Source organism: Mandrillus leucophaeus, unplaced genomic scaffold (assembly GCF_000951045.1).
Source record: "Mandrillus leucophaeus isolate KB7577 unplaced genomic scaffold, Mleu.le_1.0 Scaffold4, whole genome shotgun sequence".
In the NCBI taxonomy this organism is placed as follows: domain Eukaryota; kingdom Metazoa; phylum Chordata; class Mammalia; order Primates; family Cercopithecidae; genus Mandrillus; species Mandrillus leucophaeus.
Window position 1 is genome coordinate 10,469,518 of NW_012104253.1, and position 27,764 is coordinate 10,497,281.

Sequence of the window (27,764 nt, forward strand, 5' to 3'; positions counted from 1 at the left end):
TTTTTAGTAGAGACGGGGTTTCACCATGTTAGCCAGGATGGTCTTGATCTCCTGACCTCGTGATCCACCCGCCTTGGCCTCCCAAAGTCCTGGGATTACAGGTGTGAGCCACCACACCCAGCCTTTATTTTGTTTTTTTATTTATTTTTATTTTTTTTAATTAAGCATGCCATACAATCCAGCCATTCTATTCCTAGGTATTTACCCAAGAGAAATGAAAACATGTCTAACCAAGGACTTTTTCACTAATGTTCAAAGCAACTATATTTGTAATATCCCCAAATTAGAAGCCAAATGTATATAAAGAGGTGAATGGATAAGCAAATTGTGATATTCCATAATATAGACTACTATTCAGAAATAAAAAGGAATGACTTCTTGATGCATACAACAATATGGATGAATCTCAAAGTAATTATGTTGGTAGAAAGATGCAGAACCAAAAATAGTATTAATACCTAATATATTATTCCATTTATATAAATTACGGAAATGCAAGCTAATCTACATTTTCAGAAACTAGATCATTGGTTTTTGGGGACTAGAGTAGAATACATGGATTACAAAGGGGCAGAAATCTTTAAAGGGATAGAAATGTTTCATATTTTCATTGTGGTGATGGTTTCATCAATATGTCAAAACTCATTGAATAGTACACTTTAAATATGTGTAGTTGTCAGTTATACTTCAGCAAAGTAGTTTTTTTAAAAGGCTCTCAAATATAGTTTTCTTTCTAGTTCATAAAAGAACAGATTTCAAAAAACTGGGACTGTCATTTAAGAAGAAAAGAGTAATGTGAAATGGTGAGATGGAAAGAAATGATTAAGTTTAATAACAAAACACAGTTTTATTAATCAGAAAAGAGTATATGTGTGTGCATATGAAAGCAACATACCATTTCCAAAAGAAGTAGTTCTTCTCTTTCTTTCTCTTGATCCAACAAATCTTTCTCATAAAACTTTTTCTGAAACTGTTTAAAGTTTAAAATGAAGTTGTGAAACATTAGTGATGAGTTTCTGCCAAGTTTAAAATATTCCTTTTAATAAAAGTGATATGGTTTGACTCTGTGTCCCCACCCAAATCTCATCTTGTAGCTCCCCTAATTCCCACATGTTGTGGCAGGGACTGGGTGGGAGATGACTGAATTATGGGGGTACGTCTTTCCCACGCTGTTTCATGATAGTGAATGAGTCTCTCAAGATCTGACAGTATTGTAAGGGGGAGTTTCCCTCCCTCTTTGCCTGCCGCCCAGATGTGACTTGCCCCTCCTTGTTGTCTGTCATGATTGTGAGGCCTCCCCAGCCACGTGGAACTGTGAGTCCAGTTAAACCTCTTTCTTTTGTAAATTGCCCAGTCTTGGGTATGTCTTTTTCAGCAGCATGAAAATGGACCAACACAATAAGGTAAAGAGAGTATACTTACAGCATCCATAGACATTTCCATTCTGTCCAACTCTAACACAGTCTATAAGGAAAGTTTTTAAAATTATTCTAAAGTAATTAAATTAAAACAACCAATCATTTCTCAGCAAGTTATTTTGCACAGGCAGGTTCAAATAGGAGACTTCTGCACTATGGGGTAGACTAAGTCAGAAAACTAAAGTTCTGCCCAATTCTACACTGTACTTACAATCAACCTTTACACAATAATGCCAGGGTCAATTTTAACTTTTGAAAGTTTTTAACCTTAAGAAGACCAAGTCTACAGGCATACTTCAAATACCAAATGCATATAATCTAACTAATTTCTAGTAACTCCGAGTGCCAATTTTTTCTGAATTTTCAGAAACATAATGTAGCTTTTGAATTTTTAAAAAGTCTTTTAGCTATATATGAATGAAACAAGCCATCATTTGGCTGAATAATCCTTAGTTCCCTTCTGTAGAAATTTTCTATCTGCTCTAAAAATATTCTCTCAATTTACTATTTGTCTTTTGGAATACACTAGTTTGAGACAAATTATTCCAATCAAAACAATGGTCAATCTAACCCAGGGTTCTGTCTCTGATAGAGGGCAGTACTTCTAAAACTACACGAGTAACCCTAATGGCCAAAATAAAGTACATTTGGATATGCATATGCCCAAAACAATCCATGACAAATATAAAATTTAGTGAAAGTTTTTTTTGCTGAAATTTATGAAACATTCATAATGTATGCCATGAAATACTCTCTATTTATATAAAGTTACTTTTCATATTAAAAAACTGATAAAACTATTCAATTTTTATCCAAAAGTTTTGTGTAGTTTTCTGGGAGTTTTCCATACTAATGTCTCATTATACTACAGAATTTCCATGGGACAGACTGGCTTCATTATACGCAGCATACTGAAAATAAGAGCTGTACTCCAGAATAATCCACTGTAGACTAATAATCCATTAATTTAATTATAGCATTGTTACACCTGTATAGGGTTAGCTTATATTGTCTCTTGAATTAATAAATTATTCTGGAAAAGTAATTAGCCCTCTCATGTTTATTATTTTGACAAGTTAACTCCATTGCCTAAACTTCTATACTTTAATATTAAATAGTAAGGAAGGAACTGTCTGGTAGAAACAAGTGTGTGTGTGTGTGTGTGTGTGTGTGTATGTGTGTACTTTTAGATTTAAATGCACGTCCAACTCTAGGTATTTCTGGTTATATCAGTTAATGAAAGAAGAATTCACATTTCATTAAAATTAAAACTATACTAATTAATACTAAGTCATCAAATCACTTAATTAAAAGATTCCTCATGTGACATCTGGCAATGATTTCTAGAAAAAAAGAGAAAAAAAGTAAGAATTCTCTTTTTACTCGCCACGTATAATTTATTTATGACATTAATAAGGAAATTTCCCTCACTACAAATAAACGCTCAAAAACAATGTGTCCTGAAGTTTATATTCAGATTCATAAAAGTAAATAATTTCACTTGAACTTATAAAAGATTAGTTATATATTCAGCATAAACAATTTTTGAAGAATAAAAATTATTCTAAGATGTGGCTCACTAACCCAAATTTTTACTGTTTAGTTTTTCCAACATTTCCAAAGAATCATATACTACGATCTCATGCTAAAACAAACAAAAAACTCACAGGATACAATCTTACATTATTTACAAAGATGCACTCAGAAGTAGGTAAGAGGTCTCTATTCTAGTCCTCCTGATTCTGCTACTTACTAATATGATCTCAAGTAGACACAATATTTCTAGGCACAGAACTTCTATAAAGTCAAATAGACCCCTGAATTAACTCGAAGCGCCCTTCCAGGGATAAGTTTCTATAAAATGTGACTTTCCCAATTTTACCATCAAAGTTTCACTGGATTATAATCACTTATGAAGAAAATCTGATGAATAGAACATTCACTATTAATTGAACAGTGTTTACTGAGCACCTAACATGTGTCAAACATGGGCTTATATTACTAGTAATAAAAGTTTAATGTCTAGGTGCCCTTTGAAACTTTCATATCCAGTTGTAGCACCTATCAACCAAATCATTCACTAATTCTTACAACTTTAGCAAGGATAAAAATATTTTAATATATTGCTATCCTGTCAAGCTGAAATAGTGAAGTTATGATTCTTACTACCTTAATAGAAAAAAAAAATGCAACATTCTGGCAAGAGTGATACTTACTCTTTTTACAATAGCCAGAACATCTTTATCTTTTTCTTGACACAGGAGTTTTCTCACACACATTTCTAACTGCTGAAGTAGATGCTTATCAGCAGGAATCTTCAGAGTAGATTTCACTTTGGGCAACAGGTAGCAAAGTTTCATTCTATAATAAAATAGTATTTACTCTTGAATGAATTTAATAACTAAGAATAACAGTAACATGAAACAAAGAAAAATCAAGTTTTAGATAGCCTGAGACTTCATTTATTCATGCAAGATATATTCATGGAGTGTCTATTATGTGTCAAGCATTCACCATGCTGGATGCTGAGATACAACAGTAAATAAAACCAACAAAATTCTCTGCTCTCCTGGAACTTACATTCTAGTATGGGAGCAGAGAAGAGAAAAGAAACAAGGAAAATCTGTCAGATAGTGTTAAATGCTATGGAGAAAAATAAAGCAAGGAATAAAGGCAAGGGAGTACCAGGGGTGGGGATTCATTGGTTTTAAAGCAGGTGGCCAGAGAGGGTTGTCATTGAAGGTTCCACTGAAAAGATCCACTCAGAAGTAGGTAAGAGGTCTCTATTCTAGTCCTAGAAATAGAGCAAAGACCTAAAGAAAATTAGGGAATAAGCTATGTGAATATCTGGAAAAGAGCATCACAGCAAATATGGAGAGCTTGTCTCTACTGTTGGTCCAAATGAGCAAATTGGCCACTGTGCCGAAACAGAGTGAAGGTGAGACTAGCAGGAGAGCTCAGAGTGGTAAATAAGAGGCTTTGAGAGCTACTGTAAGGAAATTGCCTTTTATTTTGAGTATGACAAGAAGCCATTGGTAGATTTTGAGCAGAGGGGTGAAATGATCTGACAATGTTTTGCAAGCATCATCTGCCTATTGTGTTGAAATTAGACTGTAGCTGGTCAAAAACAGAAAAAGAGAAACAATAGGAAAAGGTCTTAAAATAATTCAGGCAAGAGATGATGGTGCATTGATCCAGAGTGGTAGCAGGAAAAGGTGGTAAGAAGCAGTTGCATTCTGAATTTTTTTTTTTTTTTTTTTTTTTTTTTGAGACGTAGTCTCACTCTGTCACCCAGGCTGGAGTGTAGTGGCGTGATCTCGGCTCACTGAAAGCTCCGGCTCCCAGGTTCACGCCATTCTCCTGCCTCAGCCTCCCGAGTAGCTGGGAATACAGGCGCCCGCCACCATGTCCAGCTAATTTCTTTTTGTATTTTTAGTAGAGACAGGGTTTCACCGTGTTAGCCAAGATGGTCTTGATCTCCTGACTTTGTGATCCGCCTGCCTTGGCCAAAGTACTGGGATTACAGGCGTGAGCCACCGTGCCTGGCCTGGATTCTGAATATCTTTTACAAGCAGCAGAATGTACTGAGGGATTGGAGGTAGAATGACAGAGAGAAGAATTTATTTAAGGTTTTGATCTAAGCAGGTGGGATGGTTATTTTCTGAGATGGAGAAGACTACAGAAGGAGCAAAAGCAGATAAGAAAGATGAAGACTGAATTCTAGACAGATTAAGTCTGAGATGTCTATCAGATATACAGTGGAAATGCTAAGTGGGCAACAGGCTCAATAAGTTGGCTATCCATCTAGCCTATCCAGAGTAGATGTCAATGCTTCAGATAAAGTGAGGAATCTTCAGCAAGTAGATGATATTTAAACCATGAAATGGGAGAGATCATCAAGGTAATATGTACAGTTAGAGAAGAAAAGGATAAAAGGACCTAGTCTAAGGTGGTCTAAGGCACTACCACAGTCTAGACTGGGTTGGAAAGGAAGAAACAAGGAGGTTGAAGAATGCCAGGAAGGTAAGAGTAAATCCCAGAACCTAAAAAAAAAAAAAAAAAAAAAAAAAGCCTTTCCAGGAGGAGGCGTTTCAGAGGAAATACTCTGCTTTGCTAAGCTAAAAGTCTATTCTTTTTCCATGGCTGTTTTAGAGAGGGATGCTAGGTGGGTATCTATTTTATAGCTGCTATGTTCATTTATTCATCTGAATGCTCTCCAAATTATTATTTTTTATCTTTATTGCAACCCTTGAGACACCTGAATTCCATTTTTAGAGTTTCCAGAACACTTTCTCAGCTGAATCTTTACTTGAGGATTCTTCATATACAACAAAATTTGCTTTTTATTTAACCAAAAAGGGTAAAGAAGCTCCTCCTGTAGAATTTCCAGCACTATAAATAGCAACAATGGTCTCAATCTCATTCACAGTTCACCACGGATACAGCCTAACCTAGCAATGCTTTCTATAATTAAGGAATATCAACCCCCCAAAGAAATTATATCATTTCTGGCAGCTATGGAAAAGGCTTCTCTGAATGCCAAGAGTCTTTTTCCAGCTTGATATTGTCTCAACTTGGTGAATTTAAATTTTAAACATTAACTTAAGGAAAAACAAAAACACTTAACAATCTATGCACACTCCATTCTTTATAACCCAAGGCATGTCTAGAAAATAGATATTCAGCAGAAGCTACCCAATCCATTGTAGTGATTCATCTCTATGAGACTCCTGGGCCCCTGAGATGATCTAATTCTTGAGATTAGGGACCACACCTTTCAGATAATTTATGTATATTATCTCAGTTATTTGTGCCTCAGAATACTTTATAAATTAGGTACTAAGGAAATCAGTGCACACAGAAGTTTTGTAACTTGGCTAAAGATACACATTTAATGTAGAGCTGGAATTTCAGCTCAGGCAGTGTGGCAACAGAAACTGTCCTCCTAACCAACATGATCCTACCACCCTTGCCTGTGATGGCTTTCATTCTATCTGCACATCTCTAAAGCACTGAGCAAGTGCTTTTATACCCAAAGCCAGTTGGCATACAGTGTTGTCAGATACATTTCTTGGCTGGCAGCTGGCCAGGCAAGAGAGTAGGAACCAAGACACACAGTTATACAATAATCTGCTGTCCTGCAAATCTCTGAAATTAACAGAATAATAATTAATTATTCTTCATTTGGTTTTTTGAATTGGCAGATTTCTTTCTCATAGAGTCAATGTCATGCTCTTTGTTACACTGATCAAAGTAGAGATGATGTCATTTCCTTTCAAATTATTTTTGTCAACTGCTTGATAAGTGACAATACATCACATTGAAAGTTGCTTTTATAGAATCACAATTGCAATTCACAAAATGTTCATAAAGCTGGACCCATTAGTTGTTTAGGAAAAGTTAAAATCTAAAGAATTACCAAAGGTTCCTTTTTTTTTTTTGAGATGAAGTCTTGCTCTGTCACCTAGGCTGGAGTGCAGTGGTGTGATCTCAGCTCACTGCAACCTCCACCTCCCAGGTTCATGCGATTCTCCTGCCTCAGCCTCCCAAGTAGCTGGGACTACAGGCGTGTACCACCACGCCTGGCTCATTTTTGTATTTTTAGTAGAGACGGGGTCTCACCATGTTGGCCAGGCTGGTCTCAAACTCCTGGCCTCAAGTGATCCCATCTGCCTCGGCCTCCCAAAGTGCTAGGATTACAGGCATGAGCCACGACGCCCAGCCCAAAAGGTTCTTTTCAATTCACTTTAAATGTCAGCAATACCCCACCTCTCATTTATAAAGCACAAGAAACATACACCAAAAATTAAAGTCAATGCAGTTGTGCTTTCTGTATTTTCTCACATTTAAAATACAAAACAAAAACTTCTAGATTTGTTCCCATTAAAAAATGCTCATAAAATTCTTAGGTTGAACTTTTCAATATCTTTTGACAATTCATCTTCATATATATCTCAACACCAAGACTATTAATCTCAGTTAGCTTATTATCTCACCAACTCTTCCTATTAAAAAGTTTTGACGTTTTACGTATTGCCTAAAATTCACATCAGTTGTTTATAAAAGTGGTACATATGCATCTTTCAGATGCATAAAACTAAGTGCCCCTAATGTATGGAAATTCAGCAGGGAGTTCTAGAGTTTGTTCAGGAGAGCCTTTGGCCAACTGACTCTGATATCTCTCTTTCCTGCAGATCTGAGTTCAAGTTCAAAATAGAGACACAGGACTTAAAACACAGTAATCTAATGGCTGGGCTTAAATTTCTTTTAAACAGGAGGGTTTAAAATTATTTTCATTCCATTATCAAATGTACAAAAATAGCTCTTAAGTAATAACATGCATGTACTTTAATGTCACTGAACTACACACTTATAAATGGTTAAAATAGTAAATATTATATTATACATATTTTACCACAATAAAAAAGGAAGTGGTGTGCTCATTTGGAGAGAAAAAGGACAAAATGTATTTCTTATTTTTTTCCATTTCCAGGCAAGCCATTTTCAGATCTGTTCCTTCCAACTTAACAGTTAATCAAATGAAATTAACATTTTACTGGATTTCAAAAATATAAGGCAGCTAAAGGCAGCTAAACATAGAGGACAAGATGAAGACTTTGAAGCAGTTCTATTTCTTCGAAAAAATGGGCCTCTAAAAACTAACAGATGCTCATCAAACAACTTTGAAGTGATAAGGCGACTGACCATCTTTTCTTTAGTTTTAATGGTAGATAAATTAATAATAGCTACTCGATCTTCTAATCATTTCAATGTGTGTATCCAAATGGCCGAAGAAGCTTACCAATCTGGCTTTGACTTACTGCTCTCAATCCAGTAAAGACAAAAGATCTGAGACAGTGTTGAAAGAGTATGCTTCCAAGTCTTACTGATACCCATCAATTATGAATACTAAGAATTTCAAAGCACGTGTAAATTCTTGACTTAAGTTTTTAATTGGCTAAGGAAAAGATTTTGCATATGTTCACTATAGTAGATAAAAATAAATACAATTTCAAATATTTTCATTGATTGATAACATACCTCACGTTTGCTACTGGATCATGTGTCAGTTCAATAGCAGGTAGAAAGAAATATTTACAGAAAAATGATTTGGAAAATATCTCTATAATAAATTCACAGGTATCCAAAAATCGAAGTCTATTCCAGTAACTTTTTCCTTGGCCCAATTCTAGAAACAACAACAAAAATTATCTTGTTAATTTTTCCTACATGAAATTAACGTGACAAAGTTAGACACACAAAACACATAACAAGTTTCTTCATACCCACAATATGGCTAGCAAATACAAGAGATAAGAGGAAAAAAATCATTATTATACACCTCAGATTTGTAAATCCCCAAATTGACACCTCAAAAACCATAAAAAAGTTTTGTCAAACATTTCATTCAATTTCATAAGCATTTATTAACTATGGAATGATTGTATTTACTACTTTTTATCACCCACTATGTGCTAAGTACTCTATACATATTATCTCATTTAGCCCTGAAAAGCAGCCCAAAGAGGTGCACATACTTCTTCCTCCTAAAAAATAAGCATACTGAGATTCAGTGAGTTTAAAGTCACACAGTTGGCAGGTGCAGAGCTAGAATTCAAACACAAGTCTGCATAACTTCAAAGTGTTTTAAAACCAAATTAACTGTTTTGTTCCCTTTGTTTCCTTAAAAATGCCTAAAGTAGATATAGTCACATATAAACAGTATTACTGACAATAATTCAGGTCAATATTAAAAGGCTAATTTTCTACTTTTTACATAAATGTTCAAAAACAAAACCAAACTGAATCTTCTTTCAAAATAAAACATTCTAAACATGAGCTCCTACCACTGAATAATGAAAATCGAATTAAAATAAGATTATAAAAAGAAAGATTAAAGTATACTGAGCATACTTTTTCTTAAATGGAATTTTATAAAAGTACTCTAATTTTTTGAAAAGTAGTGATACACACTTAAAACTGGTAAACCCCAATAACTAGAAAATCCCATTACCTGCCTATGCTGGATAATATAGTTTAGTAAAAACATTAAGACATTATGGGCAAAGCAAATATACAATAATCAGCAAATTCACTAAGTATATATAGGTGTGTGCAACTATTTCTAAAATCAATACTATAAACCAAATGTTTTTGCCTTGATTTTAGCTTTTACCAAATTAAAATAAATTTGCATTTGTAAACTGACTTAGTTTCTTAAGACATTATAAACCAACTAGGCTCATCAAATTTATATTCAAATATACTATCAACTCTATTCAAGGAAAAATCCCAGATTCTGTTAATTATGTGACTATTGAAATAGGACCATAAAATAAATGATCAGATTCATGGATATTCTATTTATATTTTAGTTCCAAATGCTATTTCATCAGGGCAGAAACTGAGTTTTCAATATAAGTAAACATATTTTAATTTCTAAAATGTAGACATTCACAAAAGAAAACAGAGTAATTATTACTTTCATTCCTCACAGATCTAATCTTGCCATAAGGAATTCTAAAAAATAAAAATCAACTTATAAAACCCAATAGTAACCTAATTATTCACAGCAAAATGATACATAAGTCAGATATAACTAAAGCCAACTAGTTCATTTACTTTCCTTTTTCAAAATAGTAGACAATATTACTTACGTTCAATTAATTTTTGAATGACCTCATGTCTCTGTTCTTGTTTACGATTATAACGCAGAAAAATGCATAGAGTTCGTGAGGCTGCCTTTTGGACAGGTAAGACATTCTTGAAGAAATAAGACAGACAGTTACACTAGGCTAATTCTAGTCTAGATAATTTGGCCCCACCAAATCAATTTTAAGTTATTGACTAAAATAAAGTGTTTGCTGCCTCTCAACTCATTGAATTTATATCCTTATGGAAGTATCTTCATAATTTAATGTTAATCACTCAGGCAAATCAACCAATACTTATATTACAAAGTTAATTTGGCATAGGCAAGTCCAAATCATCCAGATTTTACTCTTATTTCCTTGCCATCTCATCTTACATGACCAAATACACCCCTGCCACTTATTCTTTTAGCTGTTTTCTGGACTTTGTCATTCATTCATCTGACAAACATTTGCTACAACATGCCATGTGTTAGGTACATCACCAAAAATATGTCACTACTAAAATACACATTTAGAGATCCCGTGATCAGGTATATGCTTCAATCCTTCTGGCTTAATTCTAGCTCTTAATGATACAGATGACATTTAGAATCCAAAGAGCACCATGTCAATCATTCTTACCAGTATTTCAAGTCCCTTTGTCCTTTCAATTTCTGTCATACCACCAGGCAGAACCTTAATTCTAAATAAATATGGCCATTTACCTTTCCTGGGTTTGGGTCAAACCATACATTAGAGAAAAATCTCTCAACCAGACATATTGTGTCCAGTATAAATTCATGTTCATTATCTTGACTTACATACAAATATAATGTTGAATTACTAAAGATCCCAAATATTACAGTGGGGATCCTTGAAATTCAAATAGAATGAAACTTTACATTGCTGAGACAGTGTTGCCTGCTACCTCCTCTCATATTTTATATGAGCTATTCACATTATATCAGGTATAATTTGAGTGGGGTTTTTAATCTGTTGAATGTAAAAAGAGGGTATTTCCTATGATTTAGAAAAGAAAATTTTAAAAATATACATAAGCAGAAACATGACTGGACTTAAGGAAAATGAATTTTTGATAAATGAACTAAATAAAAGCATGTTATTCTTTTCTTTCATTTTATGCATACTGATAGAATTTCAAATATATATATAATAGTCATTAAAATATATATATTTTGTATCTCACATAAAACATATATTATAGTTTATGGTATGAGGTATTCTGCTGGGCCAGAAGTCAAAGATAAATATAATCAGGTCAAAAGCACATAAGAACCAGCTTGAAGAAGTTGTAACAATTTGTGCACAAAAAAATAACTGCAATAACATTATTTTATCTAAAAAGATGTTAAAAATAAAGTGCACTTGTCACCATTAAAAATAGCTACTATGCCACCTCCTAGCTCTGAAAATTGATAATCAGAGAAAAAAAATTAAGAATTCATCCTGTCTTTACATTAGTAAATGTAGCTCAAGGCAATCAAATAACCAATGTGGACAAAGGAATGCACTTCTTCACACAATGCCACCATCAAAAATGCATAAGAAATGATGGAATTTTAAAATTGTTTAGGAAGTTATAATGAAATCACCGATGCAAGTAAGGATCATCAATGGATTCTAAAACTAACAGGTAAAAGGCTGATAGGAAACTGGTATTCAGAGGGCTGAAATACCAGCTGAAGATTGTGCTGGCTATTCAAGCATAATTTTAGAATAATTTTTTTAATTCTATGAAAAATGACATTGGTAGTTTGATAGGAATGTGTTGAATCTGTAGATTGCTTTGGGCAATATGGCCATTTTAACAATATTAATTCTTCTAATCCATGAGCACAGAATGTTTTTCCATTTGTTTATGTCATCTATGATTTCTTGCAGCAGTGTTTGATAGTTCCCCTTGTAAAGATCTTTCGTCTCCGTGATTAGATGTGTTACTGGATTTTTTTTGTGGCTATTATAATTGGGATTGCATTCTTGATTTGGCTCTCAGCTTGAACGTTATTGATGTGTAGAAATGCTACTGATTTTTGTACATTGGTTTTGTAACCTGAAACTTTACTATAGTGGTTTATCAGGTCTAGGAGCCTTCTGACAACATCCTTAGGGTTTTCTAGGTATAGTATCATATCAGCAAAGAGAGATCATTTGACTTCCTCTTTTCCTATTTGGATGCCTTTAATTTCTCTCTTTTGCCTGATTGCTCTGCCTATGACTTCCAGTACTATGTTTAATAGGAGTGGTATGAGTGGGCATCCTTGTCTTGTTCCAATTCTCAAGGGGATGGCTTCCAGCTTTTGCCCAATCAGTATGATGTTGGCGGTGGGTTTGTCATAGAGAGCTCTTACTACTTTGAGGTATGTTTCTTCAATGCTTAGTTTGTTGAGGGTTTTTAACACAGAGACACTTGACTTTATCAAAAGCCTTTTCTGCGTCTATTGAGATGATCATATAATTTTTGCTTTTAATCCTGTTTATGTGGTGAATAACATTTATTGATTTGCTTACGTTGAACTAACCTCACATTGCAGGAATGAAGCCTACTTGATTGTGGTGAATTAACTTTTTGATGTGCTACTGGATTTGGTTTGCTAGTATTCTCTTGAGGATTTTTATGTTGATGTTCATCAGGAACACTGACTTGTAGTTTTCTTTTTTTGTTGTGTCTTTGCCAGATTTTGGTATCAGGGTGACGGCGGCTTTGTAGAATGAGTTAAACAGGAACCCTTCCTCCTCAATTTTTTTGAATAGTTTCAGTAGGATTGATTCCAGCTCAGAGCAGGTTGCGAGGTATGTCTGCTGGTAGTCTGGCCGTACAGTTTGTCAAGGGTGGAAGATCCCTGGGCAGGGCAGTGGTACAACTGGTATACAACCAGGTAGGCACACGCACTCCAGGATTTTCAGCCCAGCAGATGAGTGTGGGGCCCACCCAGCTTGCATTCCCCCAACTCAGCATCTGCCCCAGAGGTAGGCCTGACCAGTTGGGCTTGTCCCAAGCCTTCTGTGCCCAGGTAACAGAGCCATGGAATGTTTCTATATTTCAAAAAATTGCAATAGGATGTCATATTAAATGTAAGGTGAATTATGAGTTAAATAATCCCCTTGGAAATTTCTGTGAAAAAAGTAGACAACTTTGTGGGGAGGCTTGAGTGCCACCTTGTTTTGAGGGAGGAGTCTTTTTTTTTTCTTTTAACACTATTTATAAAGCTATCAATAGTAGGGCATCCATGTATTTGTATAAGCTTTCTCTGTTCCACTGCCACACTATAAAAGTAACCAAACTTATAGCAGGAAGCTTAAGGGGTGCCTTGGCAAAACAGCATAGCTGGGGTCAGACATTAAGGGTGTGGATGTATCAGACGTGCACATCAGAACAGAAGGTCCTTTGCAGTCAAGGTCACTGAGTCCTGTCAACCTTCCTCTTAAGAAGAACTATTTCAAGTTTGAAGTGAGTCTACCCTGTTCTTGGCAGTATATAATCAAAGGATAGGTGAAAGTGCCACCTAGTCACTCCTCTCTCCAGCTAGAGAGAAGATTCACAGAGAGAGACCTAGTGGGGAAGGAAAGGGAAACCTGAGTCCCCTCCTCTGGACCTAGGAAGCTGACATCCTCCTAGGGAGAATGGAATGAACTGAGTTTGTTCCACTATTTTGAAAATATGAAGAGTTTTGATAATTCCAGACTCAACCATGAGTTCAAAAGAATAAGATGAAAGGTACTGAGCTCACATTTGTCATCATGATTGTGAACATTCTTTGTAAGAAACGGTAATAAATCTGATCACTTGATATGACATGTGGCAGGCAGGCATATTTCTGAAGCAGCTTCTCGTGAGTTCTCCATTTTAAAGAGGCTGCAGCTCGCTGTTCAGCGGCTGTGAGTGCTGGAATCAAGTCAGGCAGAGAAGATAACTGAAAAATGAAACACATCAAAAAACAAATCAATTATAAATAAATAAATAAATTGCAGCACTCAGTAAAATTACTCAGTTTTGTAACACATTGGGGAGGGGAATACTCCTTCTCATTTCGGAGTTTAGGAGATATCTTAGTTGTCACAAGGAGATAATTATCTGACTAAATCAAACACTTTTAAAAGAAATCATTAAGTAAAACGTATGATTCCTGTGAACCAAATTTTGAAATAAAAACTGCAACTCATTCTTCTTCCTGTCAGATTATCATAGCAACTTTTCTAACTACAGTAAAATGTATTATATATTACTGTCAGCAAGCTTTGACCTCCTAAATTCCTACCCCTTTCTTAGGTTACACAGTGGCTTAAAATTAATAATAAAGAATAAATTTCTACCCTTTTGTCCTATTTGCTATTCTTGGAATAATCATTAATGCTAATGAAAAATGAAAATATGAACATAAACTCCAAAGACAATAAACAACGATCATGGTAATTTAAAATTATTAATGTAAGAAAGATAGAGGAAATTCAAGCTGTTCATACTCTAATAGGCTTTTACTGACTACCTGCTATGTGGCATGCACTATTTTACATGCTTTTCAAACATTCTTTCATTGATGCCTCACAACACCCTGTAGAGTAGGATAATATTTACACAGCTCAGAATGTTTCTGAAAGACGAAGTTTACCTTATTTTCTTGAACACTGCTTTCTCCACCAGTAGACATAAGTTCCAAGATTTCTGGAAGATGATCTATAAGAGCATCTAGTACCTTTTAACAGAGATATTTATTACTGTTATAGTGATTACTATGGTTTTTTTCTAGATTAGTTACTCTACATGTCAATTTCTATATAGTAATAGTGGGGTTTTTTTTTTTCCCAAACAACATTTTGGGTATTTGTATTTTCTTACTCTGCCATCTTCTTGCTGAAAAGTCTTAGAAACGTGATCAACTGCCTTGGCCAACCTTCGAAAAGAGATTAGTATACCTGCCTCTTGACATTGTTCAAATAGTCTAAATCTGAGACAGCTACTTCCACAAAACTAATATGTTCAGAAACTGCCTCCAAACTTTTGACAGGTATTTTAAATCGGATAATATTCTCAGTGATATCAAAATATTCATGAGTTGCGCTTTGGCAAACTAACATTTAGGTGAAAGGAATATCTAAATATAGCATCAAAATAAAGTATTTCAAAGTCTTTGTAAGTACATATTAAGTGGTAAAATACTACACAAACAGTGGGAAGAGAAAAAAGTTATAAAATATGATATATGATTACAATTGAGTAAAATAAAAACCTTTATATAGAAAAGAACATTCATATAAAAAAAGAAAAAGAAAACAAATAGTAACAGTAATTGAAATTAAAGGCATTCTTTTGTCTGTTTTTTGGCACTTCCTAAATTTTTCTTAATAAACAAATATGCATATACTAAGTTTTAAAACTGAATATATTTTAAAACCTAATTTTTTAAACTATTTTCCCAATATCCAGTTTATGATACAGTGGTACAACAATTTGAAGCTTCTGGAGCTAGTCAGCTGAAAGAGTTCACACAATTTCAAGAAGTAGGGGAGAAAAGGCATTGGTATATTTGGACCAAACATAAAAGAATTAAACATCAAAGAGTAAGAAAATATTACCTCCAGTGATTCATCTTGTAATAATGTTATTAGTTCTTTATGTATTAAATATACTCCAGAATTCAGAAGCTTAGACACCTAAAATATAGCAATAAAGTCTCTCAGGTTTAAGACTACTAGACAGATACAGGTTACAACAATTTTTAAAAATACATCCTTGTTATATATTTCTTCTAAAAGCCATGTTATAACGCAAATATAAAATTAGGTTCTATAAAAATTAGTGGCACAAATAACCAGCTTTCTAGTCTGCCTCGTGACATGCTGGAGTGTGTGGACACACACAGGGGTGAGGAAATACAAAAGAATGGGATTTACCAGAGTCATAACTTTCACATCAACAGCAATAACAAGCCCACAGGGGCCTCTAGTTCACATTTTAAAGTCTTAGAGCAGCCAACAGGGTCTTAAAGGATATCCTGGGCATGCAAGTATTCATATGAGTTCAGAACTTCCCAGAGGGTAACTTCTACTGAAGGCCTACAGTGATACCGGGGTAGTTATAACTTCTAAGAAAGCAAACCAACTTTCCTTTTCCCCATCAAAGACTTTAATCAGCATGAGAGGAGTTGGGAGAGTCTCAAATAACACAGTTCCCCTTGTAAACAGCAGTTTTTTTGTCTCCTCCAGATAAACTCGGAGCCCACAATAGTGGATTTACCAGTTTCTACTTCATCTTATTCTTTTTAAAACACACTGGGCTTGACTAAAGTTTTATTTGGGGAAAAAAAAAAAAAAAAGGTCCCTGGATAAAGAAAGTGTTTTAAAATTCTTTCCTCTAACACAGTTGTTTTTGACTTGTCGAAAATATTTCCAAAATATTATTATGAAAAATAAGAACAAAGAATACAGTAAAGCAATTATCAGAAGCTAGCATTAACCCTGTTAGAAAAAGTTAAATCCGCCAGTGGATTTTCATTACTTAAAAAAAAAAAAACAAAAAAACTTACACAAACCCTTCATTTTATGGAGAGGCACATCATTTTTACACTACCTACATGGTATGATTGTGGTAGAATATGAAAACTAGCAACCCAGCAAATATAGATCAATGATTATCAAACTCACTTCCACCAGTGAAAGCATATTTGTATACATATGTACATTTCCATATGTTTAATTATATGGTGCTATGTTATGTCCACTATAAAACATAAATAAAATTATATATTAAAGTGATGAGAAAAAACAGAAAGTCTAAAATTGCATAAATACTGCATTCTCAGACCCCAATCTTGAACAACTGTCTCTGGAGACCACTGATCTAACAAGTACATGTGGACATGGTAACCAAGCCTAAATGACCATTTAATGCATGTTGGAGGTGAATATTCTGCTCAGCTGGTCAGTGCTCTCTGCCCTATCCCCACTCCTCCTAAAAAGCAGAGTTCTACAGGTGTGTTTTACAAAGATGATATAATTTTGCAGCACTGAAATTATTTTAACTAATTATACTTTAATTTAAAGGGAAGATGTCCAGGATTTTGTATAATGCATATATATTTCATTCATACCAGAAAAAGTGTTCTTTTAAAAAAGTAAAACTATCACCCAATAGCCAAAAAAGAATCTAAGCAACATTTATAATGATGCTATGGATGGATATCCTGCACACTTGTAGAAAATCAAAGTGCTCTGACACAGGAACGCAGTGCAAGGAAGGGGGTGAAATATTCTCACTGAGAATAAGAACTTATACCACTTATCCAGAGGTTTTCTTTTTTTTTTTGAGATGGAGTCTCGCTGTGTCTCCCAGACTAGAGTGCAGTGGGATGACCTCGGCTCACTGCAAGGTCCACCTCCCGGTTCACGCCATTCTCCTGCCTCAGCCTCCCGAGTAGCTGGGACTACAGGTGCCTGCCACCACGCCCAGCTAATTTTTTGTATTTTTTGTAGAGACAGGGTTTCACCGTGTTAGCCAGGATGGTCTTGATCTCCTGACCTCGTGATCCACCCACCTTGGCCTCCTAAAGTGCTGGGATTACAGGCGTGAGCCACCATGCCCGGCCTATCCAGAGGTTTTTATGTGTCAGTTTTGAGCTTGAAAGTTATAGCTTATCCGTATTTATTGCAACCACGGCATATGTGCACTTCTTGCTGTCATTCAAGAAACATGCCTCAAATTTCAACTTCAAGGGTTCAAAAGTTAAATTCATCATAAAAGTTTCAACTTACTTTTGCTCGTACTTTATAGAGAGTCATAATAGCAGAATCTAAAAGCCATGCTCATGAAACACCATCCATTTGTAGTAAAAATAATTAATGAGTTTCAATTTTCTATTGGTTCTCAAGCGCTTAAGTTTAGGTGCAAAGTTAACTGTAAATATTATAAAGCATATAAAAACTGATTTTACCTTAAAATCTGCATCACCCATATCTACCACAATGTCTGGTTTAAAGTAAACACTTGGTATAGATATGCCGAATGAATGGGTTAATAAAAGAATTCACAAATATCATGTATTTATGGAAATGGATTCTGTAAACATACTAAAAAAGAAGAAAATTGTGGAAGTTTTTAAACAAGATTTAAGACTAGAACATGAAAGAGATATCCAGTCTATATCTTATAATCTACAAGCACAAAATCATCTACTATACATAGGTAGAATTAACAACAAATGTAAAGTGATACTAAGTCTTCAGACTTACTTCATAAAAGCAAATAGCAATAGTGTATCTGACTGGTACTTCAGGGTCATGGCAAAGGCAGAAGAATGTAGAATAGAGTTCCATGTGGAAGTTTTTAGGATCAACAAAAACAATCATGGCCTGGTGGAGGTGGAAGGGAGGAGATGAGTGGGAAGGAAAGAAAAACATGCATCAATACCTAATATTATAATCGTCTCACTTAAATTGAAATCATGTTCTCTGAATTGTAATTTAATTAGAAATCATATTTAGAAGATCCAAATATGTGTATATCAGTCTGATTTATACACAGATATATAAATTTCTCAAATATTTACTCTGTATGTACTATGTACGCTAGACATAATGCTAAGCAGTAAGTGTCAAAAATGGCAATATTTTGAATGCCATCTATGCACCTATTTTAAAGTTATAATAAAAATCCTCAGTAAATATAAATACATATTTATTACCGGAAAGTTATAAGCACAGTTCTTCCGTACTGAAATATATTTCTTCTCCTGCTCTAAGATTTGGGGTGGAATCTGGTTTTCATTGTGTCCATTTTCTTGTTGCAAACCCAATGTACAAAGTTTCTTATAAAATTCCAAAAATCTCAAGTGCTGATCTGGAGTGAAAATTCCTAAAACAAATATAAAAACCTATGCTCAACATTTCAATCGAAAATAAAATTTAAAAAGGGAAAATCAAAGTACAAAAAAAATATAATTGAAGCCAAATACTTAAATAAATGGTTGCAGATAGTTTACAAATAAAAGGAACATGAAAAGAGTAACTGTTAAGAATCTAACAGATCACATTATTTTACCTCATGTTAATTCCAGTAATATTTTAATTTCAAAAGTATAACTTACATAATGCAGGAACTATGCCTGCATTAATTGCTGCAGCATGTATCATATTGTAGGTCACTAAAAAGTCGCTAATAATAACATTGTGGCTATTTATACATCTGCTATTTTCTTATAGTAAATGTTCTAAAATTGCTGGCAGAAAAGACACATGCATGTGTGTATGTGTCTCTGCAGGGAAGGAGCTTAAAAACGGAATCTGAAAGACAGCAAAGTAAATTCAAAACATTTTTAATCAATGGAATGGTTCCACATTCATCAAGTATCTCGAGGAGCTAGAAACTCATAATATATTGTTATGAGTTCATTATTAAACAGTCAATCTCACACTGATACAGTAAGCTAAGAATTATGTGTTCAAAATGCCAAGAGTTATGGTATTATTATTCCACATCCCAAGCTGAACTTCTCTAATGATATAATAAATTATTCAATAAACGGTTAATAAGTGTATACTTACTACATACAAATAGTAAATAAGCCTGAGCTTCTATTATTACATACCAAATAATACATAAGTATAAAATATTCAGAGATTTAAAAAGCTATGTTTACTTTATTCTGTCATTGTTCTTTCAAACAGGTTCTACTGGTGAAAAAGTCATTCCTAAATGTGCTCTAAATGATGTTATCAAAATTCTAAGATCTCATAAGATTTTTATATACTTGAGAGCTAGGCTTTACAATTAACTGAAGAGCCAAAGTTTAATGACTAAGGTAGAAAAAAAGGGAAAACAGTCTCAAATTCTTAGGATATATCATACCATATAGTCCATGACATAGTTTTCCTAAATGGAAAGATAAAGAAATAAGAATTGATTCATCTGCTTTGAAAGATTTTTCACAAAATGATTTCACTAAGGGAAGTATAGTTTGACTTCTGTCATCTGGAAAACAAAACAAAATAATACATACTTTAAATTCAGTCATCCACACTGCACATGTGGAAACTAATACACACAAATTCCAGAAAGAAAAATTACTACATTAGCCTCATAGTAATAGAAAATACCTGAAAGCAATGATGATGGAGGTGGGTGGTGAAAAAGGGCTAAGAGGAGGCTTGAAATGATCAAAAACTTTAATGTCAGGTTAAGGGGTTTGGACTTCAGATTGCAGGCCATTGGGAACAGAATATAAAGAGTGACTATGAATTAAAAAGCTAAGATGATTGAGGATTTGAGTCTGAATAACTAAAAGAATTCTAATACCATTAACATAAATAAATAGTAAGTAAAGGAAACTTTTCTTATTCTCTTTTACACACATCTCATACCATGCTGCAGCTTAAGCCCATTTTACCATTTCATTTTTTACTAAAATTATATTAGCTTATAATATGTTCTATGTATTTAATTTCATCACTTTTACTTCTTAGATGGCTCTTCTTTAAAAAATTAATCGATTCTTTGAGTACATCTGCTTAGGTCACAAGTATCTGACATAGTGGGGATATTTAACTCTCAATTCTAAATGCTCTCCAAATTTCTCACAGTTTTCTTAAATTTCAGAAATGAATCACTTCTTTATTATCTGGAAATGTTAAGTAAAATGCTGTAACAGGCTTATGAGTATTATTATTACTATTATCATTACATTTCGGCGTTATATCTACTATTTTTGTTAAATGACATTCATTCAACACACTGTGTTTCTTACAGAACAAGCCTTGTAACTAAGTAGAAATAGAAATATGAATAATAAATAGTCTCTTATTTTGAGAAATGCAAACCAGCAAAAAAGCCAAACACAAACAACGTAAGACAATGTGATCACTGCCTTAACAGCTGGTATAAGGCAGGGATCTATAAACTTTTTTTGTAAATATTCTAGGCTTTGCAGGCTGTGTCCCAACTACTCGGCTCTGTTCTTGTATCACAAAAACAGCCACAGACAATACGTGAACAAATAAGTGTGGCTCTGTTCCAATAAACTTCATTCACAAAAATAGGGGGTGGGCCAGATTTGGTCTAAGGGCTATAGTTAGCCAACGCCTGGTGTCAGGGATTTAGAAAGATGTCAGGGAGGAAACTCTATTTAAACTGGGAACTAAAGAAGCAGAAGGAGTTGGCTAGGAGAAAAATAGAGGGAAGGAATAATAGAGAAAGAAAAAGTATGAGAAAAGACTAGAGGTGTGAAAGAAGGTATGCTAAGCAAGTGGGACTGGAGCATCAGACACAAGAGGAGTGGGAAAGAATGGTAGGAAATAAAGCCACAAACACAGACCCAGCTCTGTGATAAATGGGTGTGGGCAGTAAAAGGGAAAAGATCAAAGATGATGGCAAGGTTCTAGTTTGGAGCCTGGGGATTCCCCATTATTAGAGGAAAAAAGATTTATTCATTCACTTATCATGTATTGAGGTTTTATTCCTCTGATTTGTCATATTGTCTAAATAACTGTTCTGGAAAATCCAAACACAATTATTGTCCATATTGCAATAATCTTTAAGAGGCTTCCTGGAGTTCAGATAAAATGTTGGTAATCCAACTAAATGTAATACTATAATTACACAATTGAATTCTGTACTTAAGTACTTGACATTTACCCCTCCAAATTTCACTTTATCAAAATAGTTAATGTTTACTGATAACTAATGTCCAGCATTAGTCAAGAGTCTAGTCATACATTCAGTAGAGCAGTTAACTGTCTCTGACATGATTTACATAACACTAAGGAATATCTCTTTACCCTCTCCCACTCAAATATCCTATCCCAAATTTCTCCCCCAATGGCCATGAGATTTCTAGCATTAAAATATTACTAAAGAGAGGAAACTCATGTAGACAATGTCTCAGGATCTGTCTTAATGTCAATTAGGTGAAAAAGTTAAAGTCAAATTCTTAGCCCTATATACACACAAGTCAGTTAAGTTTTGATGGGAGAAAAGAGAGATGGAATATGTAGCAGCAACACTGTATGCCATGTGGTATTGGTTTTAATATGGTTTGTTCCCATTAAAATGCCTGTCAAGGCTTGGCCCCAGTGCAGCAATAGTGGATGGTGAAATCTTTAAGAGGTGGGGTCGCATGGGTCCACCCACTGGCTCCACTCTCATGGGTTGACTGGTGAAGTTCCTGTGGTATTAAGTGAGGTCTCCTTCACAAGGGACTGGGTTAGCTCTCATGGGACTGGGTTAGTTCTCTGGAGAGCAGGTTGTTACAAAGTCAGTTTCTTTTGTTCCCTCTCCCTTTTGCATGTCTGCTTCCCCTTCCACTTCTCTGCCACATTATGAGGCAGCATGAGGCTCTCATCAGAAACAGGTCAGATGGGACTGCCTAATCTGGAACTTCCCAGCCTCTAGAAATATGAGCCAAAATAAATTCCTTCATAAATTACCTGGTCTCAGGTATTCTGTTACAGCAACACAAAATGGACTACGACACCATGAGGTAAAAGTGAAAGCCAAGAAGACACCAAAACAGAATGAATCATAAAAAGAGGGAGAGGAAGGGAGGCTTAACATAAGAAATTCTAAATCTACTTTTATTCCTGATTAGTGACATAAAACATGTAGAAAAACACTATTTTCAGAAGCAAAGATGTATCCACATGATTTACCTGTATCAAATATGTCAAGCAGATTAACCAAAGTTTCAAAAGCTGCAAGTCGTACACTGCTGCCTTCATCCCTAGAAAGTTCTATTAATTCAGGGAGCACCACGCTTTTTGTAAGTTCTGTCCTGCACAGTAAGCAATAGAAGAAAACAAATCAAATCAATAAATGTGTAGCAAGAACTTACTAAAAACCAGTGACTGGGCTAGTTGCTGCAGAAAATATGAAAAATCATAAAGATACTGTTTCTGCTCTCCAGAAGCTTTCAGTCTTATGGGGAAAGGATATCATACATATAAGAAACATTAATAGTAATTTCATAATGATTTAAATCAATCCCACTTCCCCCAGCATAATATTGTTACCTACAGAAATCTTAATAACTAAGAGTTTATATTAAACTTTATAAATTATAATATAGTTTTCCATTTTAAGCAACTTCAGCAAATATCTGGACTAATTAGAAAAACTTATCAGTAGTAACTGCAGAAACCTAAATAATGTATTTTTATCTAGATTTCAGGGTATAAATTATTTTTCCATTCACCTCATACATGACATTATGGTAACTAATTTCTATATAGAAGATGATATATTACTCTAGGTGTCCTATCTAGAAGAATGAAATATAATATAAATGCTTTTAGGGAGTATATAATATTTATAAGACAGTCACAAATAGTTCTTATTCAACACTTTGTGTCTGCTTATTCCTCATGATAAGGTGTCATTGTAATGACAAACACTTTGATAAAGGAGAGGTTTATTATGTGGGTAGCTTTCTTGGGTACAAGATGGAAAATGGCATCAATTATAATTGAAATAAGATGTTGATAGAGTCCAAGAAAGTTATTAAGAGCTGCAGAAAACTTTTAAAAATTCAGGGCAAATTTCAACGACTCTAAGACAATGCTGTCAAGTAGAACTTTCTCCAATGATGGAAATGTTTATCATTTGTGTTCTTCAATAGGGTAGCCACATGTGGCTACTGAGCATTTTTTAAAATAAGTTCATTATGAATGAGGAACTAAAGCTTTAATTTTCTTTAATTTTCCTTATTTTAAACTAAAATTGCCACATGTGACTAGGGGCTACCATATTAGACAGCATAGCACAAAGACAAGGACTCGAGCAAATGAAGTGCCAAAAAAAAAAAAAAAGTTTCCAAGAGATTGATCTCGGTCATACAGATACAGATATTAACATTACCAGTAGTTCACAAACATTAGGCAAATACAGGATGTAGACAGAGGAGGTAAAAGAGTAAAATGTGACAGAACATATCCAAAAGTCATAAAAATTTATTTCATATAAATTTTGCTCAGAATATATTTGTATACCTACTGAAATCCTTGAATTTATTAACAATGGAAGAAAATAGTTTAAGAAAAATAATTTCATCTCTATAGTAAAAGTTATTTTCATTCAATCTTTAAACAGAGTTATTTTTAAAAACGTTAGAGTGATGCAAATTCAACTTAATTATCTCTGGGCATTAAAAATGAAAATAATCATAACAAATAACTCTTTCATTAATAGTGTTAAACTTCCAACACGACACTTAAATATTATTTAGTAAGAGCGGACACAGGACAGAGTACACTACCATACCCTGTGTGACATTCTACTATACCCTGTGTGACATTCAAAAGCCTTTTCAGAGCCTTAAATATTGGCCCAGATATTTTAAAAAATTAACAAAGGGGCCGGGCGCGGTGGCTCAAGCCTGTAATCCCAGCACTTTGGGAGGCCGAGACGGGCGGATCACGAGGTCAGGAGATCAAGACCATCCTGGCAAACACATTGAAACCCCGTCTCTACTAAAAAAATACAAAAAAACTAGCCGGGCGAGGTGGCGGGCGCCTGTAGTCCCAGCTGCTTGGGAGGCTGAGGCAGGAGAATGGCGTAAACCCGGGAGGCGGAGCTTGCAGTGAGCTGAGATCCAGCCTGGGCAACAGAGCGAGACTCCGTCTCAACAAAAATAAATAAATAAATAAAAATAAATAAATAAATAAATAAATAAATAAAAAATTAACAAAGGTACAAATGACCACAATCTGATTGCCCTAGCTTGTGAAACAAAGAACCAGATGAAATCAGAGCAACTTCTGCTAAAAATGAGAAGTTCCAATGATTTTTGCACCAATTTTGAATCTTGTTTTTAAAAGAAAAGCTTTCCCAAGACGGTTTTGAGGGAAGACTCCCTTTAATATCATACTTCTAAGACTGAAATGATATCAGTTCTTATGGTTGAGGAGACTGGCTGCTATGTCCCTCCTGAAGCTTCAGGCACCCATAAAACAAGGAGAGTAACAAAGCAAATATTGGAAGCCTGAAGTTGCACAGAAGTTATAGAAAGTCTTCCATTAAAGTGTAGTCAGCCCTCAACATCTGCAGGTTCTGCATCTGTGAATTTAACCAACCATGAATAGAAAACATTAATAAAAAAAAATTTCTTCTTTACTGAACATGTACAGACTTTTTTCTTGTCATTATTTTCTGAACAATACAGCATAACTATTTACATAGCATTTATATTATATTAGGTATTATTAGCATCTAGAGATTATTTTAAACATGTGGAAGGATATAAGCAAGCCGTATGGAAATACTACACTCTTTTATATCAGAGACTTGAGCATCCTCAGATTTTGGTATCCAAAAGAGGTCCTGGAACCAAGTCCCCAAGGACATGGAGGGACAACTGCAATCCCACCTGAAATGATCCAATAATATAGTCAAAGAATAGCCAGTCAAACATATTCCAAGTATGGTTTATATTGGGATATCTTTCATTTCCTGAATCTAGGTGTCTGGAATAATAACTAAGCAACTAAGGAGAATAAAAGAAATTAACATTAATCAAATACCTACCACCATGCTAAGCACATTCCTCTTTATCTCTTTTAATCCAGACATAGAGGAGGTACTTGTTATGATCATTTTTAAAGATCAAATATAGCCTTTAGATGGCATGCTTTCATGGAAATGGCATAAGGAATTCAAAGTATACCTACCCAATGCCCTGAGCTATATTTTCTAATTGCCGACACATACAAGATCGAACTTCATATTCTACATCCTGACAGAGTGATTTTACCAGAGGAAGTATTTCTCGCTTAATGCTGAAGTCGGGGAGAAAAGAAACATGCAAATGAATGAGTGTTTCAGAATAATATTTCCAAACAATTATCAATAAAATCTTAACTCACCTTAATAATAACAAATGTACTTTAATAGAAAAAATAATACTTTACAATGTATTTTACATATGTTATTAAATTTAGATGTTATTAGCTACTTATTAAATTTGGATGTTATTAGCTACTTGTAAATTATGTATACCACAGTCTTTTAAAAATAATGGTTAATTTTGGATTGGCAGTTGAAATGTCTATAGCTAGGATAAAAGGCTGTAGCAGTGGAATATCTGAGTCTAGCAACCATCAACCAAAATATTCCTCAGCTTTACTCTTGTATCACAGTTACACAACATTCCATTCTTTTCATCTGGTATTTAATAAGTAGGCAAGAAGTAGCACATGAATTATACACATGCTCCATAAAACCTCAAAGTAAGTTAGATTATTCAAAATAACAAATTCACAACAACAGTGTATAAAAGCAGAAATTCTATCTTTATGCTGTTTGCCCATTTTGAAAGTCAATAAGGTAATGCCATTTTATCCTCAAAACTACATTTGGTATGAGATAGGGAAGATTAAGATAGGAAGTAGGAAAATAGTTTAGCTTATCAATTCTGAAAAGTTATGAGATTGAAAAGAAAGGCATCTGAATAAGTAAATTCTGTCATGAGAATTCTATAAAGTTAAAATAGTTAAGATAACTAAATTTGTATGCAGTATGAAATAATACAAATATATTGTTATACAGTCATTATACATTTTAAATCAATGTAATAAAGTAGACCAAAAATTACACACAAATACTCACGTGTGGGCATCAAATTTGTTGGTCAATTTTCCTAAAATTTTACAACTAACTAAACGAGACTGGACTGTTTGGGAAAGTTGTGCCTTGGAAACAAGTGGATTCAAAATCTAAAGAGAAAATTCAGAGAAAAAAATTCACAAAATTTTATACATTCATGCCACTCATGTCAGCTATTTCCTTCAGAGTATTTTAATGTTCTAAATATTTTTAAAGAATCTGAATTACAGTTTGAGGTTCATGACTCAATAACTTGGATTATTTTGTCTTCTGAGTTATTAAGGTAAAGATAATTACAAATTATGCAATTAAAACAATTAGAAAAAAACCGAAGTAAAGTTAACGGTGATTTTACAATGCTCTGTATGCACAGATAAAAGCAGAATTTTGAAATATATATTTTAAAAAGAAAAAAGCAAATTAATGACTAAATACCTTGAAATGCATTTTTATTTCATATAGATTAATTTTTATATTTATCCTAATGGGATGAAAAACATTATAGCTTCAAATAAATCCTATTAAATAATTATGTCATTTGAATACAATAAGCCAAGTCTGATATTGCATTATGTATATATTGGGCACTCAAATACTACAACAGCCTGACAGACTATAAAAAACTATGAAGATCAGACCCTGATTCCAGTCCCAGTTCTTTAGTTTGTCCAAATACTCTCGCTATTTCTCTATTTTTTCTTTTTTCTTTTTGAGACGGAGTCTCACTCTGTCGCCCAGGCTGGAGTGCAGTGGCCCGATCTGGGATCACTGCAAGCTCCGCCTCCCGGGTTCCACACCATTCTCCTGCCTCAGCCTCCCGAGTAGCTGAGGTTACAGGTGCCTGCCACCACACCCAGCTTATTTTTTTTTTTTTTTAATTTTTACTAGAGACGGGGTTTCACCGTGTTAGCCAGGATGGTCTCGATCTCCTGACCTTGTGATCCACCCGACTCGGCCTCCCACAGTGCTGGGATTACAGGCGTGAGCCACCGTGCCCGGCCATAATCTCGCTATTTCTAATCTCCAGTTTCTCATCTATTTAAAATGGAAATTAGAATATGTCCCACTAAGATCTCTTTAATTTCTAAAATTCTATGACTCTTATAGTCAACT

General features: G+C 34.3%; 1 protein-coding gene across 1 annotated transcript in view; it reads right to left on the bottom strand.

The window, feature by feature from the left end:
- Positions 1-27,764, bottom strand: part of PPP4R4 (protein phosphatase 4, regulatory subunit 4) — a 111,476-nt gene that overhangs the window by 27,373 nt on the left and 56,339 nt on the right. Inside the window, exons 6-19 of the mRNA XM_011991711.1 lie at positions 26,655-26,761; positions 25,718-25,825; positions 22,706-22,827; positions 19,911-20,033; positions 18,748-18,917; positions 18,296-18,415; positions 15,644-15,721; positions 14,680-14,763; positions 13,801-13,983; positions 10,076-10,181; positions 8,460-8,607; positions 3,635-3,779; positions 1,423-1,464; positions 896-970 (exon numbers count right to left, since the gene is read on the bottom strand). Of these exons, the coding sequence (XP_011847101.1) occupies positions 896-970; positions 1,423-1,464; positions 3,635-3,779; positions 8,460-8,607; positions 10,076-10,181; positions 13,801-13,983; positions 14,680-14,763; positions 15,644-15,721; positions 18,296-18,415; positions 18,748-18,917; positions 19,911-20,033; positions 22,706-22,827; positions 25,718-25,825; positions 26,655-26,761 (1,611 nt within the window). The remainder of the gene's footprint in view (positions 1-895; positions 971-1,422; positions 1,465-3,634; positions 3,780-8,459; positions 8,608-10,075; positions 10,182-13,800; positions 13,984-14,679; positions 14,764-15,643; positions 15,722-18,295; positions 18,416-18,747; positions 18,918-19,910; positions 20,034-22,705; positions 22,828-25,717; positions 25,826-26,654; positions 26,762-27,764) is intronic.